At 42.2% G+C, this 14,072-nt stretch overlaps 1 protein-coding gene across 1 annotated transcript in view; it reads left to right on the top strand.

Annotated features, from left to right (window-relative positions):
• Positions 1-14,072, top strand: part of ndufaf2 (NADH:ubiquinone oxidoreductase complex assembly factor 2) — a 71,606-nt gene that overhangs the window by 53,898 nt on the left and 3,636 nt on the right. Inside the window, exons 2-3 of the mRNA XM_061900715.1 lie at positions 7,548-7,637; positions 11,259-11,299. Coding sequence (XP_061756699.1) covers positions 7,548-7,637; positions 11,259-11,299 — 131 coding nt within the window. The remainder of the gene's footprint in view (positions 1-7,547; positions 7,638-11,258; positions 11,300-14,072) is intronic.

Here is a 14,072-nt window from a genome sequence, read left to right as displayed (position 1 = left end):
GGGGTTTCGTCTTGAAAACGTGTAATGATGACGTGTACGCAAGACGTCACAGGTTTTTAGGAAATATGAGCGCTGCGCACACACAGCTAAAAGTTGTCTGCTTTAACGGCATAATTACACAGTATTTTGGATCTCCGTGTTGCTGAAACTTTTGCAATTTGTTCAATAATATTGGAGAAGTCAAAGTAGAGAGATGGAGTTGGGAATCTTTAGCCTTTAGCCACACAAACACACGGTGATTACTTGTTTAAAATTCCTGGAGGTGAAACTTTACTATGGATCAGAGGGCGATCAAGCGAACACGAATCACGACGAAATGTCAACCAGCAGGTTCCGGTGAGAAAATTGTGGTAAAAAGTCGCTTCTTACCGGAGAAAAGCTGAGCTTGTGCCGCCCATAAAGCTGCCGTCGACTCCCCTGAGACATTGGCGTCAAGACACCCGTGGACACACCCCTCCGACTATCAGGTACTGTTAAACTCACTAAAACACTAGCAACACAATAGAAAGATAAGGGATTTCAAAAAATTATCCTAGTAAATGTGTCTAAAAACATCGGAATCCGTCCAAATGCAATCGCGTTTTTTTTTAACTTGTTTTTTTCTAGTCCGTCGCTATCAATATCCTCCAACACAAATCTTTCATCCTCGCTCAAATTAATGGGGAAATTGTCGTTTTCTCGGTCCGAATAGCACTTTTTGTTGGAGGCTCCCATTAAAATCAATGTGAATATATGAGGAGCCATCAACATGTGGCGTCATCGTCTGCGACTTCCGGTAGAGGCAGGGCTTTTCTCTAAGCACCGAAAGTTGCAAACTTTATTGTGGATGTTCTCTACTAAATCCTTTCTGCAAAAATATTGCAATATCGCAAAATGATCAAGTATGACACATAGAATGGACCTGCTATCCCCGTTTGAATAAGAAAATCTCATTTCAGTAGGCCTTTAATGTGCTGATAGGATCGTAGAACAACATACCAAACAGTAGAGGTGGTAATCTATGGGCACCTCACAATTCTGTTCCAATTCTTGGGGTGAGGATTTGATTCAGAGTCGATTCTTGATTCAACATGATTCTCAGCAGTGACGTGCTGTCAGGGGAGGCAAGTGAGGCAGTGCCTCGCCTGCCACCAGGTGGCTTGACAATGAGATGTTCCGAAACAAAGTAATAAAATAAAAAAGGTTTTAATATTTCTCTTTTGGTTTATGCTTTCTATGGGATTTTGGTGTGGTTCCTGTATATTTTGATCATTTTCATCATGGTCAAAATCGCGGAAATTCCATGTGTCCTGTTTAAAACAATGCAGCGATGAGAAGTGAGGTAGACACTTGGCGGTGCCTCCACGGCTACACACAGTGTGTATTGGGCGTGCGTGCGAGGGGGCACATACTTGTTGCTACGTGGAAAAGGCAGGTCTTGAGGCAGCAAGTACCTCTGCCTCAAGGTAGGGGGCACTATATTGTCAACTTGCAGTTCAATGCCTCAGCAGTACTCTGACTCGCCACATTGAGAGAAGTGGGCGCGCTCAAGCTAGCAGACACAGGTCTCTCCAGCGGAAGCCAGAATTTTTTTTCCTTTCTTTTTTTTTTTATTTGTATTTATAACAAACATGGCATTTTTATTAGAGTAAGCCAACGTTTGTGGGTTTTTTTTGTCAGATGCAAAAATATTGTTTAATTTCTTGTAATGAAATTTAATTCAATGAATGTTTCTGCCAATATGGAGGATTATATACTGTATCCAAGATTAAATAATTCTCTAAACTGGACTTTAAGACAAAATGAATGCAATCATACAAAGTATGTTTTCATGGAGGATAGCTATTGCTGCTTCAGATACAAATACAGAAAGGTAATATACGCTCACAATACTTGATTTATTTTGTTTAAAGCAAATGGGACATAAAAGTATTTAATGACAACTTTACCAAATAGTTTTTGGACCTATTTATCATATCATAATATCATTATGATAACCTTTTTATGAAAGCGAATAACTCCCCCTTTTTTTCCCCTGTTACTCTAATGTGCAACCTAAATCAACAACGACTAGAACTGCACATATGAATTTAAGTTAAAAAAAAAAGAAGAAAAAAAAAGTATGTATGCCTCACCTGGTGTTTAGTTCACCGCACGTGACTGATTCTCAGAATATATTATTTGGTATATTACTTAACCTAAAAAAATTTCTAAACAGGTCACTGGTTACAAAAGCTCCTCTTTGGTCCGTACGACTCAATGTTGACTCAAAAAGCGTCTTCATAAAAGAAGCTAAAATGCTTATGATGGGAATTAACAAAACAATTGAGATGACATACAAATACAATACATTTAAGTAAGATTCTACAAATCGTAACAGTATCAATAATAGTTGTTGAATGTGTTTCAACCAAATGTGTATTTTATTTAATCAATTTTGGATAATTGATGAATCTATTTAGAATCGGAAAAACTAAAAATGGCGATTTGAATGTGAATTGATTTTTTGAGCACGACTACCAAACCGTAAGGCTAACTTTTTTTGTTGTCTTGATTTACAACGGTAAACTATCATCTCGCTCAGCTTGTGGTTTTACTGTATCTGTGTATTTGAACAACTCATTCCGCCCTACCGCTACTGTACCATGTAGGGCGGGGGTGCCCAAACTACGGCCCGCGGGCCAAATCCAGCCCGCCAGCGTTCGAGATCCGGCCGGCGGGAAGTCCCAAGTTAAAAAAAAAAAATGCAATTTTTTTTTTTAAATCTGTCTTTTCTAATCCATTTTCTACCGCTTGTTGCTTGTTACTCTCAGAGTCTCCTAGCCGCTCAGGCAAATCACATTGTCTAAAAATGCATTTTCCAATCGATGACGTGATATCATATATATATATATATATATATATATATATATATATATATATATATATATATATATATATATATATATATATATATACAACCCCGTTTCCATATGAGTTGTGAAATTGTGTTATATGTAAAAATAAATGGAATACAATAATTGCAAATCCTTTTCAACTCATATTCAATTGAATGCACTACAAAGACAAGATATTTGATTTTCAAACTCATAAACTTCATTTTTTTTTGCAAATAATAATTGACTTAGAATTTCATGGCTGCAACATGTGCCAAAGTAGTTGGGAAAGGGTATGTTCAACACTGTGTTACATCACCTTTTCTTTTAACAACACTCAATAAATGTTTGGGAACTGAGGAAACTAACTGTTGAAGCTTTGAAAGTGGAATTCTTTCCCATTCTTGTTTTATGTAGAGCTTCAGTCGTTCAACAGTCCGGAGTCTCCGCTGTCGTATTTTACGCTTCATAATGCGCCACACATTCTCGATGGGAGACAGGTCTGGACTGCAGGCGGGCCAAGAATGTACCCGCACTCTTTTTTTTACGAAGCCACGCTGTTGCAACACGTGCTGAATGTGGCTTGGCATTGTCTTGCTGAAATAAGCAGGGGCGTCCATGAAAAAGACGGCACCTAGATGGGAGCATATGTTGTTCCAAAACCTGTATGTACCTTTCAGCATTAATGGTGCCTTCACAGATGTGTAAGTTACCCATGCTTTGGGCACTAATGCACCCCCATACCATCACAGATGCTGGCTTTTGAACTTTGCGTCGATATCAGTGTAGATGGTTCGCTTCCCCTGTGGTCCGGATGACACGGTGTCGAATATTTCCAAAAACAATTGGAAATGTGGACTCGTCAGACCGCAGAACACTTTTCCACTTTGCATCAGTCCATCTTAGATGATCTCGGGCCCAGAGAAGCCGGCGGCGTTTCTGGATGTTGTTGATAAATGGCTTTCGCTTTGCATAGTAGAGCTTTAACTTGCACTTACAGATGTAGCGACCAACTGTATTTAGTGACAGTGGTTTTCTGAAGTGTTCCTGAACCCATGTGGTGATATCCTTTAGAGATTGATGTCGTTTTTAGATACAGTGCCGTCTGAGGGATCGAAGGTCACGGTCATTCAATGTTGGTTTCCGGCCATGCCCCTTACGTGGAGTGATTTCTCCAGATTCTCTGAACCTTTTGATGATATTATGGACCGTAGATGTTGAAATCCCTAAATTTCTTGTTCTTAAATTGTTTGACTATTTGCTCACACAGTTGTGGACAAAGGGGTGTACCTCGCCCCATCCTTTCTTGTGAAAGACTGAGCATTTTTGGGAAGCTGTTTTTACACCCAATCATGGCACACACCTGTTCCCAATTAGCCTGCACACCTGTGGGATGTTCCAAATAAGTGTTTGATGAGCATTCCTCAACTTTACCAGTATTTATTGCCACCTTTCCCAACTTCTTTGTCACGTGTTGCTGGCATCAAATTCTAAAGTTAATGATTATTTGCAAAAAAAAAAAAATGTTTATCAGTTTGAACATCAAATATGTGGTCTTTGTAGCATATTTAACAGAATATGGGTTAAAAATGATTTGCAAGCCATTGTATTCCGTTTATATTTACATCTAACACAATTTGCCAACTCATATGGAAACGGGGTTTGTATGTATATATGTATATAGTACTGTGTAACAGGGGTTACTGCATGTGCCTCACCATACGAAGGTCCTGAGTACTCCTGAGTTCAATCCCGGTGTCAAGCCAAATTTGTGCCCAGCCGAAATAAGTACTCGGGGGGGGGGAGTTTTTTGGCAGGGCGGTGTCATTGACAAACCAACGTGTGCGTAGTGAAAAAGAGACCGTCCAATATTTTTAAAAGCTTAACTCACCAAAATTAAAACTACTGATCTTATTTGTTTCATCCTGCCGTTTCTCCATATTTAATAGCCTAAGACAATATGTATTACAGTAACTTTGGTATGATACGTTTTTTCTTTTAGCTAACAATATCCGCAAATCCACAGGGGCAATTATTTGGCAAGCCGTCCCATACACACTGTATACAATAGGGTGGGCATATATTTCGCTCTTAAGGCGCTAAATATATGCCCCGACACGCTTGGGCACTTATTTCGCAGCGAGCACTTATTTTGCTTGACACCGGGCTTGGGCTCTTTCTGTGTGGAGTTTGCATGTTTTCCCCGTGACTGCGTGAGTTCCCTCCGGGTACTCCGGCTTACTCCCACCTCCAAAGACATGCACCTGGGGATAGGTTGATTGGCAACACTAAATGGTCCCTAGTGTGTGAATGTGAGTGTGAATGTTGTCTGTCTATCTGTGTTGGCCCTGTGATGAGGTGGCGACTTGTCCAGGGTGTACCCCTCCTTCTGCCCGAATGCAGCTGAGATAGGCTCCAGCACCCCCCGCGACCCCGAACGGAACAAGCAGTAGGAAATGGATGGATGGATGGTAACACCCCAATAAGTATTTCAATCTGTTTAAAGGCCTACTGAAATTAGATTTTCTTATTTGAACGGGGATAGCAGGTCCATTCTATGTGTCATACTTGATCATTTTGCGATATTGCCATATTTTTGCTGAAAGGATTTAGTAGAGAACATCCACGATAAAGTTCGCAACTGTCGGTGCTAATATAGATTTCCTGCCTCTACCAGAAGTCGCAGAGGATGATGTCACATGTCGGTGGCTCCTCACATTTTCACATTGATTTTAATGGGAGTCTCCAACAAAAAGTGCTATTCGGACCGAGAAAACGACAATTTCCCCATTGATTTGAGCGAGGATGAAAGATTTGTGTTTGAGGATATTGATAGCGACGGACAGATTCGGATGTTTTTAGACACATTTACTAGGATAATTCTGGGAAATCCCTTATCTTTCTATTGTGTTGCTGGTGTTTTAGTGAGTTTAATATTACCTGATAGTCGGAGGGGTGTTTCCACGGTGTCTTGACGGCAATGTCTCAAAGGAGTCGACGGCAGCTATGGGCGGCACAAGCTCAGCTTTTCTCCGGTAAGAAGCGACTTTTTAACCACAATTTTCTCACCGAAACCTGCTGGTTGACATTTGGTCGTGATTCACGTTCGCTTGACCGCGCTCTGATCCATAGTAAAGTTTCACCTCTGGGAATTTTAAACAATTTTCTCACCGAAACCTGCTGGTTGACATTTGGTCGTGATTCACGTTCGCTTGACCGCGCTCTGATCCATAGTAAAGTTTCACCTCTGGGAATTTTAAACAAGGAATCACCGTGTGTTTGTGTGGCTAAAGGCTAAAGCTTCCCAACTCCATCTTTCTACTGTGACTTTTCCAATATTAATTTAACAAATTGCAAAAGATTCAGCAACATAGATCTCCAAAATACTGAGTAATTATGCGGTTAAAAGAGACGACTTTTAGCTGTGTGTGTGCGCAGCGCTCATACTTCCTAAAAACCCGTGACGTATTGCGTACATGTCATCATTACACGACGTTTTCAAGACAAAACTACCAGGAAATTTAAAATTGTAATTTTGTAAACTAAAAAAGCCGTATTGGCATGTGTTGCAATGTTAATATTTCATCATTGATATACAAACTATCGGACTGCGTGATGGGTAGTAGTGGATTTCAGTAGGCCTTTAAGTCGGGGTCCACGTTAATCAATTCATGGTAAGGGTGATGGGTCGAAAACAGAGAATAATTTCGCCACACCACGTGTATTTTAACTTTTTTTTTTTTTGTCACATACGAAGAAAAAAAAAAACACCGTACTTCTTGGCGGGAAGGATGCTAAAGATATACGTTGAGTTATCCTACTCGCCACAGCTATCTGTCATGGCGGCAGCGTGAACGTTTGGGCCATCATTTTGCATGCTGGCGCTCGCCTCCATTTGTCCACGTCAAGTCAGCGCTGATGGAATCCTGACAGATAGTCTGTGTTCTGGAGCATGTTGTTTTCCTTGCCCATCCATTTCTCCTCCTCCTTGCCATGTTTGCCATGCATCATCACTCTCTCTCTCTCTCTCCCTCCCCATGGCGCCCTGCTCTTACTTCCCCCCCCCGCCATCATTTCTCACAGTTATCGCTGGACACTTTACCTGCTGGGAGAAAACAAAGCGCCGGTACACACGTTGTGGCGTTTTCTTTCATCCCAACCCCTTTCGCCAATCCCCTTTCCCTGTCATTGTGCAGCCAGCACAAACTTGTCTAATCAGCGGGATTTCCACCAAAATAATTGGTGCGAGCGAGCCCGGCGCCTGTCCGCGGGTACGCAAAAACCGGCGCTTAATATTCCACGCGGGCTCGCGCCTCCCCCTGTTCTCTGTGATATCTGACCTCTTTTGTCTCCCCGCTCGGCTTGATGTTGATTTTGGAGGGCATTGTTAGCCGCAGCGCCGCCATTGGTGGAGTTCGGCGGCGGAAGGGAGGGGTCGGGTGAAAGGCAGCCTCATTTGCATAAAGGCTTAGCCCAGATTTGGAGCCACTCAGCGAGATCTGAGGAGAAGGGCCCGGGGGCCACGAGGTAATCATCCATGGCCTGTCACAGCGCTGTCATTCCTCCGTGTATTTATGTGTGTGTACCACGGGGAGAGGGGGGCTTTGTGTAGTGTGTGTGTGTGTGTGTGTATCGTTGTTTGTGCTGCTTTGCATCATCTCGTCTCCCCGCTCATCTTTTTTTTTGTTCCAGGGAGGCATGTCCATGCCAAGAGGATGGTGCAGGCCTTCAATCCGGCTGAGTTTGAATACATGGAAGGCAACATACCAACAGAGTGGGACGGTGAGTGTGTCCATCATCATCATCATCATCATGGCTTCCTTTTCTGTATTTTCAGTCACGGCGGAGAATGGGCGGGTCGAGGAACGCTCGGGTTGATCAAAGACGCCTTCCGCCGGTCTTACACAAGCGCACCGTAAAATAGCGTTCCTTACAAGTGGATACAAACTGTTCCCTCTGTCTCAGGCTGGCTTTATCCACGTTAAACCCCCTCATCCTGCTTTGCCCCATCCCTCATGCATTTTCATCAGCATGCAAATAAGAGAAGGATAAAAGAGGGCCCAGAATCCCTGCGCTCGCTGGAGGACGAGTCAGAGAAGCTCTCCCTCTCTCTCTTTGGCTTCCTGTAACCTGCGAGGCAGCCAGCTCAGCCAAAACAGATCTTCTTCTTTTATGACAGACGGGGTCTACTCAGGAGGAGGAAAGAAGGACAAAAGGTAGCGATGGGAAACGACAAGAGTGCACGCTTCCGAAAATTCAGAGATCAGTGCGGATCCGCTCGGTGTCTTTGGAGACTTCTCTCGGTGATCCGGCGCCGCTCGGACTAACTGATCCTTGCGCGGCTTTGATGTTCGGGCCTTTCTTTTCATCCCGTCACTCACTGAGAAAAATATAGAGAAAGCACATAAGAGCTTACGGTGCATCCAGAAATGATTTACAGCCCTTCACTTTTTCCACACGTTATGTTACAGCTCGAGATGTCCGATAATGGCTTCTTTGCCGATGCCCCGATATTGTCCAACTCTTAATTACCGATACCAATATATACAGTCGTGGAATTAACACATTATTATGCCTAATTTTGTTGTGATGCCCCGCTGGATGCATTAAACAATGTAACAAGGTTTTACCAAAATAAATCAACTCAAGTTACGGAAAAAAATGCCAACATGGCACTGCCATATTTATTATTGAAGTCATAAAGTGCATTTTTTTTTTTAAATGCCTCAAAACAGCAGCTTGGAATTTTGGACATGCTCTCCCTGAGAGAGCATGAGGAGGTTGAGGTGGGTGGAGTAGGGGGTAGCGTGGGGGTGTATATTGTAGCGTCCCGGAAGAGTTTGTGCTGCAATGGGTTCTGGGTAGTTGTTCTGTTGTGTTACGGTGCGGATGTTCTCCCGAAATGTGTTTGTCATTCTTGTTTGGTGTGGCTTCACAGTGTGGCGCATATTTGTAACAGTGTTAAAGTTGTTTATACGGCCACCCTCAGTGTTACCTGTATGGCTGATGACCAAGTATGCATTGCATTCACTTGTGTGTGTGAAAAGCCATAGATATTATGTGATTGGGCCGGCACGCAAAGGCAGTGCCTTTAAGGTCCGTGTACCATTCCGTACAGCAGCGTTTTAAAAAGTCATAAATTTTACTTTTTTAAAACCGATACCGATCATAATACGTTTTAAAACATTTATCGGCCGATAATATCGGCAGTCCGATGTTATCGGACGTCTCTATTTTTGGGTGTTATAATAGAAGACAAATTTAACTGGAATTCTCATATAAGAAATATACTGTCGGGACACTGTCAAAAATAGGACTCAGATGCAGAGGTGGGAATAATCCAGCAGGCTTTTATTTTGAAAAGTTCACTTTCCACCTCTTTAGTCAGGGCAATACAACAACGGCTATAAACTTCAACAACCAGGCAAAAAGGTTTCGCAAAATGTGGACAAACTGAAAATCACTCCAAAAAAGGAAGAAACAACAATATCTATCTCTAACTAGGCTCCAGCACCCCCCCCCCCCCAAAACAGAAAGTGCAAGATTGTCAGAGACATTTTAAAACAAGCTATTAGAGCACTTTTGTGCATGATGTCACTAAGATGACATATCAAAATAACACTAAATTAAAGTTCACTTTTTGTACAGAACGCCACTACAATAGTTTAAAACAAATAAAGTGCACTTTTGTGCAAGATGTCACACATGATATTTCAATAAGTGTCAAGTAAAAATGAGCTGCATAATAGGAAACCAAGTAGTGTATGTCCTTCGCTATGTGCTAGGTAAATTATCTCCTTCTGTTGTTGACTATTTTTTTCATACGGTGTTGATGTGGAAATGGTTGCCTCGGCATTTTGTTGGTGTGGCACCGAATGGAGATCTTGACATGCAGAGTTTCTAGCACTCTTCATTCTATAGCAGATCACTTTTCAATTGATGCTACATATTAGCAGTAATGGTACTTTTTGTAGCAACGCTTTTGCCCCACACTTGACAAATTACGGTTGTCTGTTCAACATATTCCCGCTTGAAGCCAAACCACCGCCAGACAATTGACCCCCTGCTGTTTTTCTTGGGAATGAATTCTTCCTTCATTTATTACCAGGTTCGCACCCTCTTTCTCTCATTTTACCACTCGCAACACAGCTAACATTACCCATGCCGCTACCTCTCGGCCCCGCGAGGGCGTACACGTATGTGACTTATGTAAAAAGGTGCGTTTGTTTTTGTCTCTATAAGAAGGAGACAAGAAAGAGTGAGAAACGCCTGCAGTGTAATGCCTGCAGCTACAAGCAACTGTGTGAGAACATATACCGTATTTTTCGGAGTATAAATCGCACCGGCCAAAAATGCATAATAAAGAAGAGAAAAAACATATAAACGTCACACTGGAGTATAAGTCACATTTTTGGGGGAATTTTATGTGATACAATCCAACACCAAGAATAGACATTTGAAAGACAATTTTAAATAAATAAAGAATAGTGAACAACAGGCTGAATAAGTGTACGTTATATGACGCATAAATAAGCAACTGAGAAGGTGCCTGGTATGTTAACATAACATATTATGGTAAGAGTCATTCAAATAACTATAACATATAGAACATGCTATACGTTTACCAGATAATCTGTCACTCCTAATCGATAAATCCCATGAAATCTTCTTCCTGGATTTCGCTTCTAAACAACTCTGCCAACTCCAAAGGTATGCGCCGCTTCCTCTTGTCGTTTTCTGCTGCATATTTCACTACGTCCAGCTTGTAATCTGCACTACATGATTTTCTTTTCGGTGCCATTTTTGTTCAGCTCTTCTCAGTTTTTATAAAGTACCGCCAACGATGAAAAGATCCATTTTAATAGCTACAGCAGTAGCATATACCATATAGCAGTTAGCATTCTATGACCCACAATGCACTTCTGCCATGACCCTCCCCCGCCAAATTCTTATTGGTTGATGTGTGTGTGACGATGGCTGACATTTTCTTCGTCTCTTCCGCGAATGAGATTAGATATTTTACGGTAATGTGTTAAAAATTTCACACATAAGTCGCTCCGGAGTATATGTCGCACCCAAACTATGAAAAAAACTGCGAATTATAGTCCGAAAAATACGGTACTAGAATATCACGATATATTCACTTTCTATATCGCACAGAGACAAACCCGCGATATATCCCCCAGCCCTAATTTCAATGCCACAGTCACTTGCAGGATTCTCACAGGAATGAGGCAACCTTGCCGACTGTATTTCACTAATATTGAACACAAAACGGGTCTTGTAAAAGAGGGCGGTCTTATATTTGGGTCATGACAGTACTCCATGCCGCCGACGAGCTGTGATGCCTATAAATATATTTTGTTTGTGCGCCTCTTCTCACTACATTTTCTTCTCCTGCAGCTTGGATCCGAGGCAGAAGGAAGGAGCCTCCCTCTCTTGAGGTACGTCTCCCCAACCACCACCCGGCAGCCGCTCCGCCGGGGTGATGGTTGGACTCTGGGGAGGGCGGAGTTTCAAGGGAAGCGAAGGAGTAAAGATGTTTTTTTGATTTGTTTTTTTTTTATCTCGCAAGCTTCCAACTCCGTTCCTGGAATTTCGGGGACAGGTGTTAAAATAAACAGCAAATGATGCCTTTGAGTGACACCACGTCCTAGTTAGCTTCCCTAGCACAAGCCTCCCTGCATTTTTTGGGCGGCTTTTTGTGCTTTTATTTCTGGCAGTCTTCTCCATTTTCCTCCCCCGCTCTCTCCGGGTTTATTGCTCTTTAAACGCGAGAACGCTGGAAATGGCTTGGCTCGCAACAAAATGTGTCTCCATATAGGAAGTCCCTGGGAAGGCCAGGCAGTTCTCGGCTCGCTCTTTCTACCGTCTCTTCCTTGCCAGCGGCCATTGCCACCCACCCCCCCTTGCCGCCAGTGCCAGAACATTCTCTTCCAATTTTCTGCCTGGTGTCTGCCCGATGGCCGCTCGTCGACAGCTGGACGGCGCGGCCGCGGCCAAGGCTTCACTCCCAGCACATTACCCCTACCCCCTTGTCACGCTCCCCTGTCTACACCCCGTCCAAGCCGACATAAATTGATTGGATTAAATCCTGTCATTAACAGGCTGGAAAAGCAGCTCAGTATGTTTGTCTCCATCCCCAAAACGCCGCTTTTTTGGCCACGCCGCTCGCTTTTCCAGGCCAGCACGCAGCAGCGCCGTGCCCAGTTGAGGTCGACATGGCTCAAGCAGGAGCGGCGGGGAGGAGAGGGATCTTTTCCACGGTGTGTTCAGGTTTCCAGCAAAAAACTGTAATTTACCAATGCATTGCAAGCGCCAACATCAATTATATGGCTCACTTTTCTTCTAATAAACACGGCTACTTCATGCACATTTGTTCCTGGAAGACACCCAGTGACAGTTCACCCTACTTTTAGACTCGTGAGCAGATGTTTTTATTTCTAAGCCCTAAGTCAGAGGTGTCCAACTCAATTTCATTGAGGGCCACATCGAGTTATGGATGCCTTTAGAGGGCCGCTTGTAGCCGGGAATAATTTGTGGATACAAATGTATAGGCCAGGGGTCCCCAAACTTTTTGACCCAAAGGCCGCATTGGGTTAAAATAATTTGGCCGGGGGACAGGCTGTTTGTGTGTGTGTGTGTATATATATATATATATATATATATATATATATATATATATATATATATATATATATATATATATATATATGTATATGTATATATATACAGTATATACTGTATATATATACATATTGATTCTTGGGGGTCAAGATTAAAAATCGAATTTTTTTTTTTTTTTCAATTCAACACAATTCTCGATTCAAAAACGATTTTTTTCCCGATTTAAAAGGATTCTCTATTCATTCATCCATCCATTTTCTACCCCTTATTCCCTTTTTTGGGGTCGCGGGGAGCGCTGGCGCCTATCTCAGCTACAATCGGGCGGAAGGCGGGGTACACTCTGGACAAGTCGCCACCTCATCACAGGGCCAACACAGATAGACAGACAACATTCACACACCAGGGCCAATTTAGTGTTTCCAATCAACCTATCCCCAGGTGCATGTCTTTGGAGGTGGGAGGAAGCCGGAGTACCCACAGAAAGATCCCGAGTCCGAGATTGAACCCAAGACTGCAGGACCTTTGTAATGTGAGGCAGACACACGAACCCCTCTGCCACCGTGAAGCCACTATTCATTCAATACATAGGATTTCAGCAGGATCTACCCCAGTCTGCTGACATGCTAGCAGAGTAGTAGATTTTTGTAAAAGCTTTTATAATTGTAAAGGACAATGTTTTATCAACTGATTGCAATAATGTAATTTTTTTTAACTATTAAACGAACCATAAATATGACTTATTTTATCTTTGTGAAAACATTGGACACAGTGTGTTGTCAAGCTTATGAGATGCGATGCAAGTGTAAGCCACTGTGACACTATTGTTCTTTTTTTATTTTTTATAAATGTCTAATAATAATGTCAGTGAGGGATTTTTAATCACTACTATGCTGAAATTATAAGTAATATTGATACTGTTGTTGATAATATTAATTTTTGTTTCATTACTTTTGGTTTGTTCTGTGTCGTGTTTGTGTCTCCTCTCAATTGCTCTGTTTATTGCAGTTCTGAGTGTTGCCGGGTGAGGTTTGGTTTTGGAATCGGATTGCATTGTTATGGTATTGCTGTGTAGTGGTTTGTTGGATTGATTAAAAAAAAAATTTTAAAAATCGATTTAAAAAAAAATTATAATCGATTCTGGGTAATACGTTAAACTACATCCAGGCATGAGATGGGAGGTTGTGTGTGGGGTTAGTGAGTCCCAACTAACGTCTATAAAATGCACACAAAGAACCGATTCCTGATTAGACTGAACAGTTTGAAGTTGGAACGGTTTGAATTGGATGAAAAATGCGGAAGGTAGAGCGCGCCAAAATCTTGAGAATAATAATAATAATAAATAGATGAACGCCTTGGGATCCCCCGAGAGGAGCTGGACGAAGTGGCTGGGGAGAGGAAAGTCTGGGCTTCCATGCTTAGGCTGCTGCCCCCACAACCCGACCTCGGATAAGCGGAAGAAAATGGATGGATGGATGAATTTTGGTGTAGAAAACCATATGTGTGAATGCTTTAGAGCTTTCACACAAAAACCTATTCAGTTGATTATCACATCTTTTTTACATACATGTTGAAAAATAAATACATTAAATT

The sequence above is a fragment of the Nerophis ophidion genome, linkage group LG01 (assembly GCF_033978795.1).
Source record: "Nerophis ophidion isolate RoL-2023_Sa linkage group LG01, RoL_Noph_v1.0, whole genome shotgun sequence".
Taxonomy (NCBI): Eukaryota; Metazoa; Chordata; class Actinopteri; order Syngnathiformes; family Syngnathidae; genus Nerophis; species Nerophis ophidion.
This window is presented reverse-complemented; position numbering and strand designations above follow the sequence as displayed.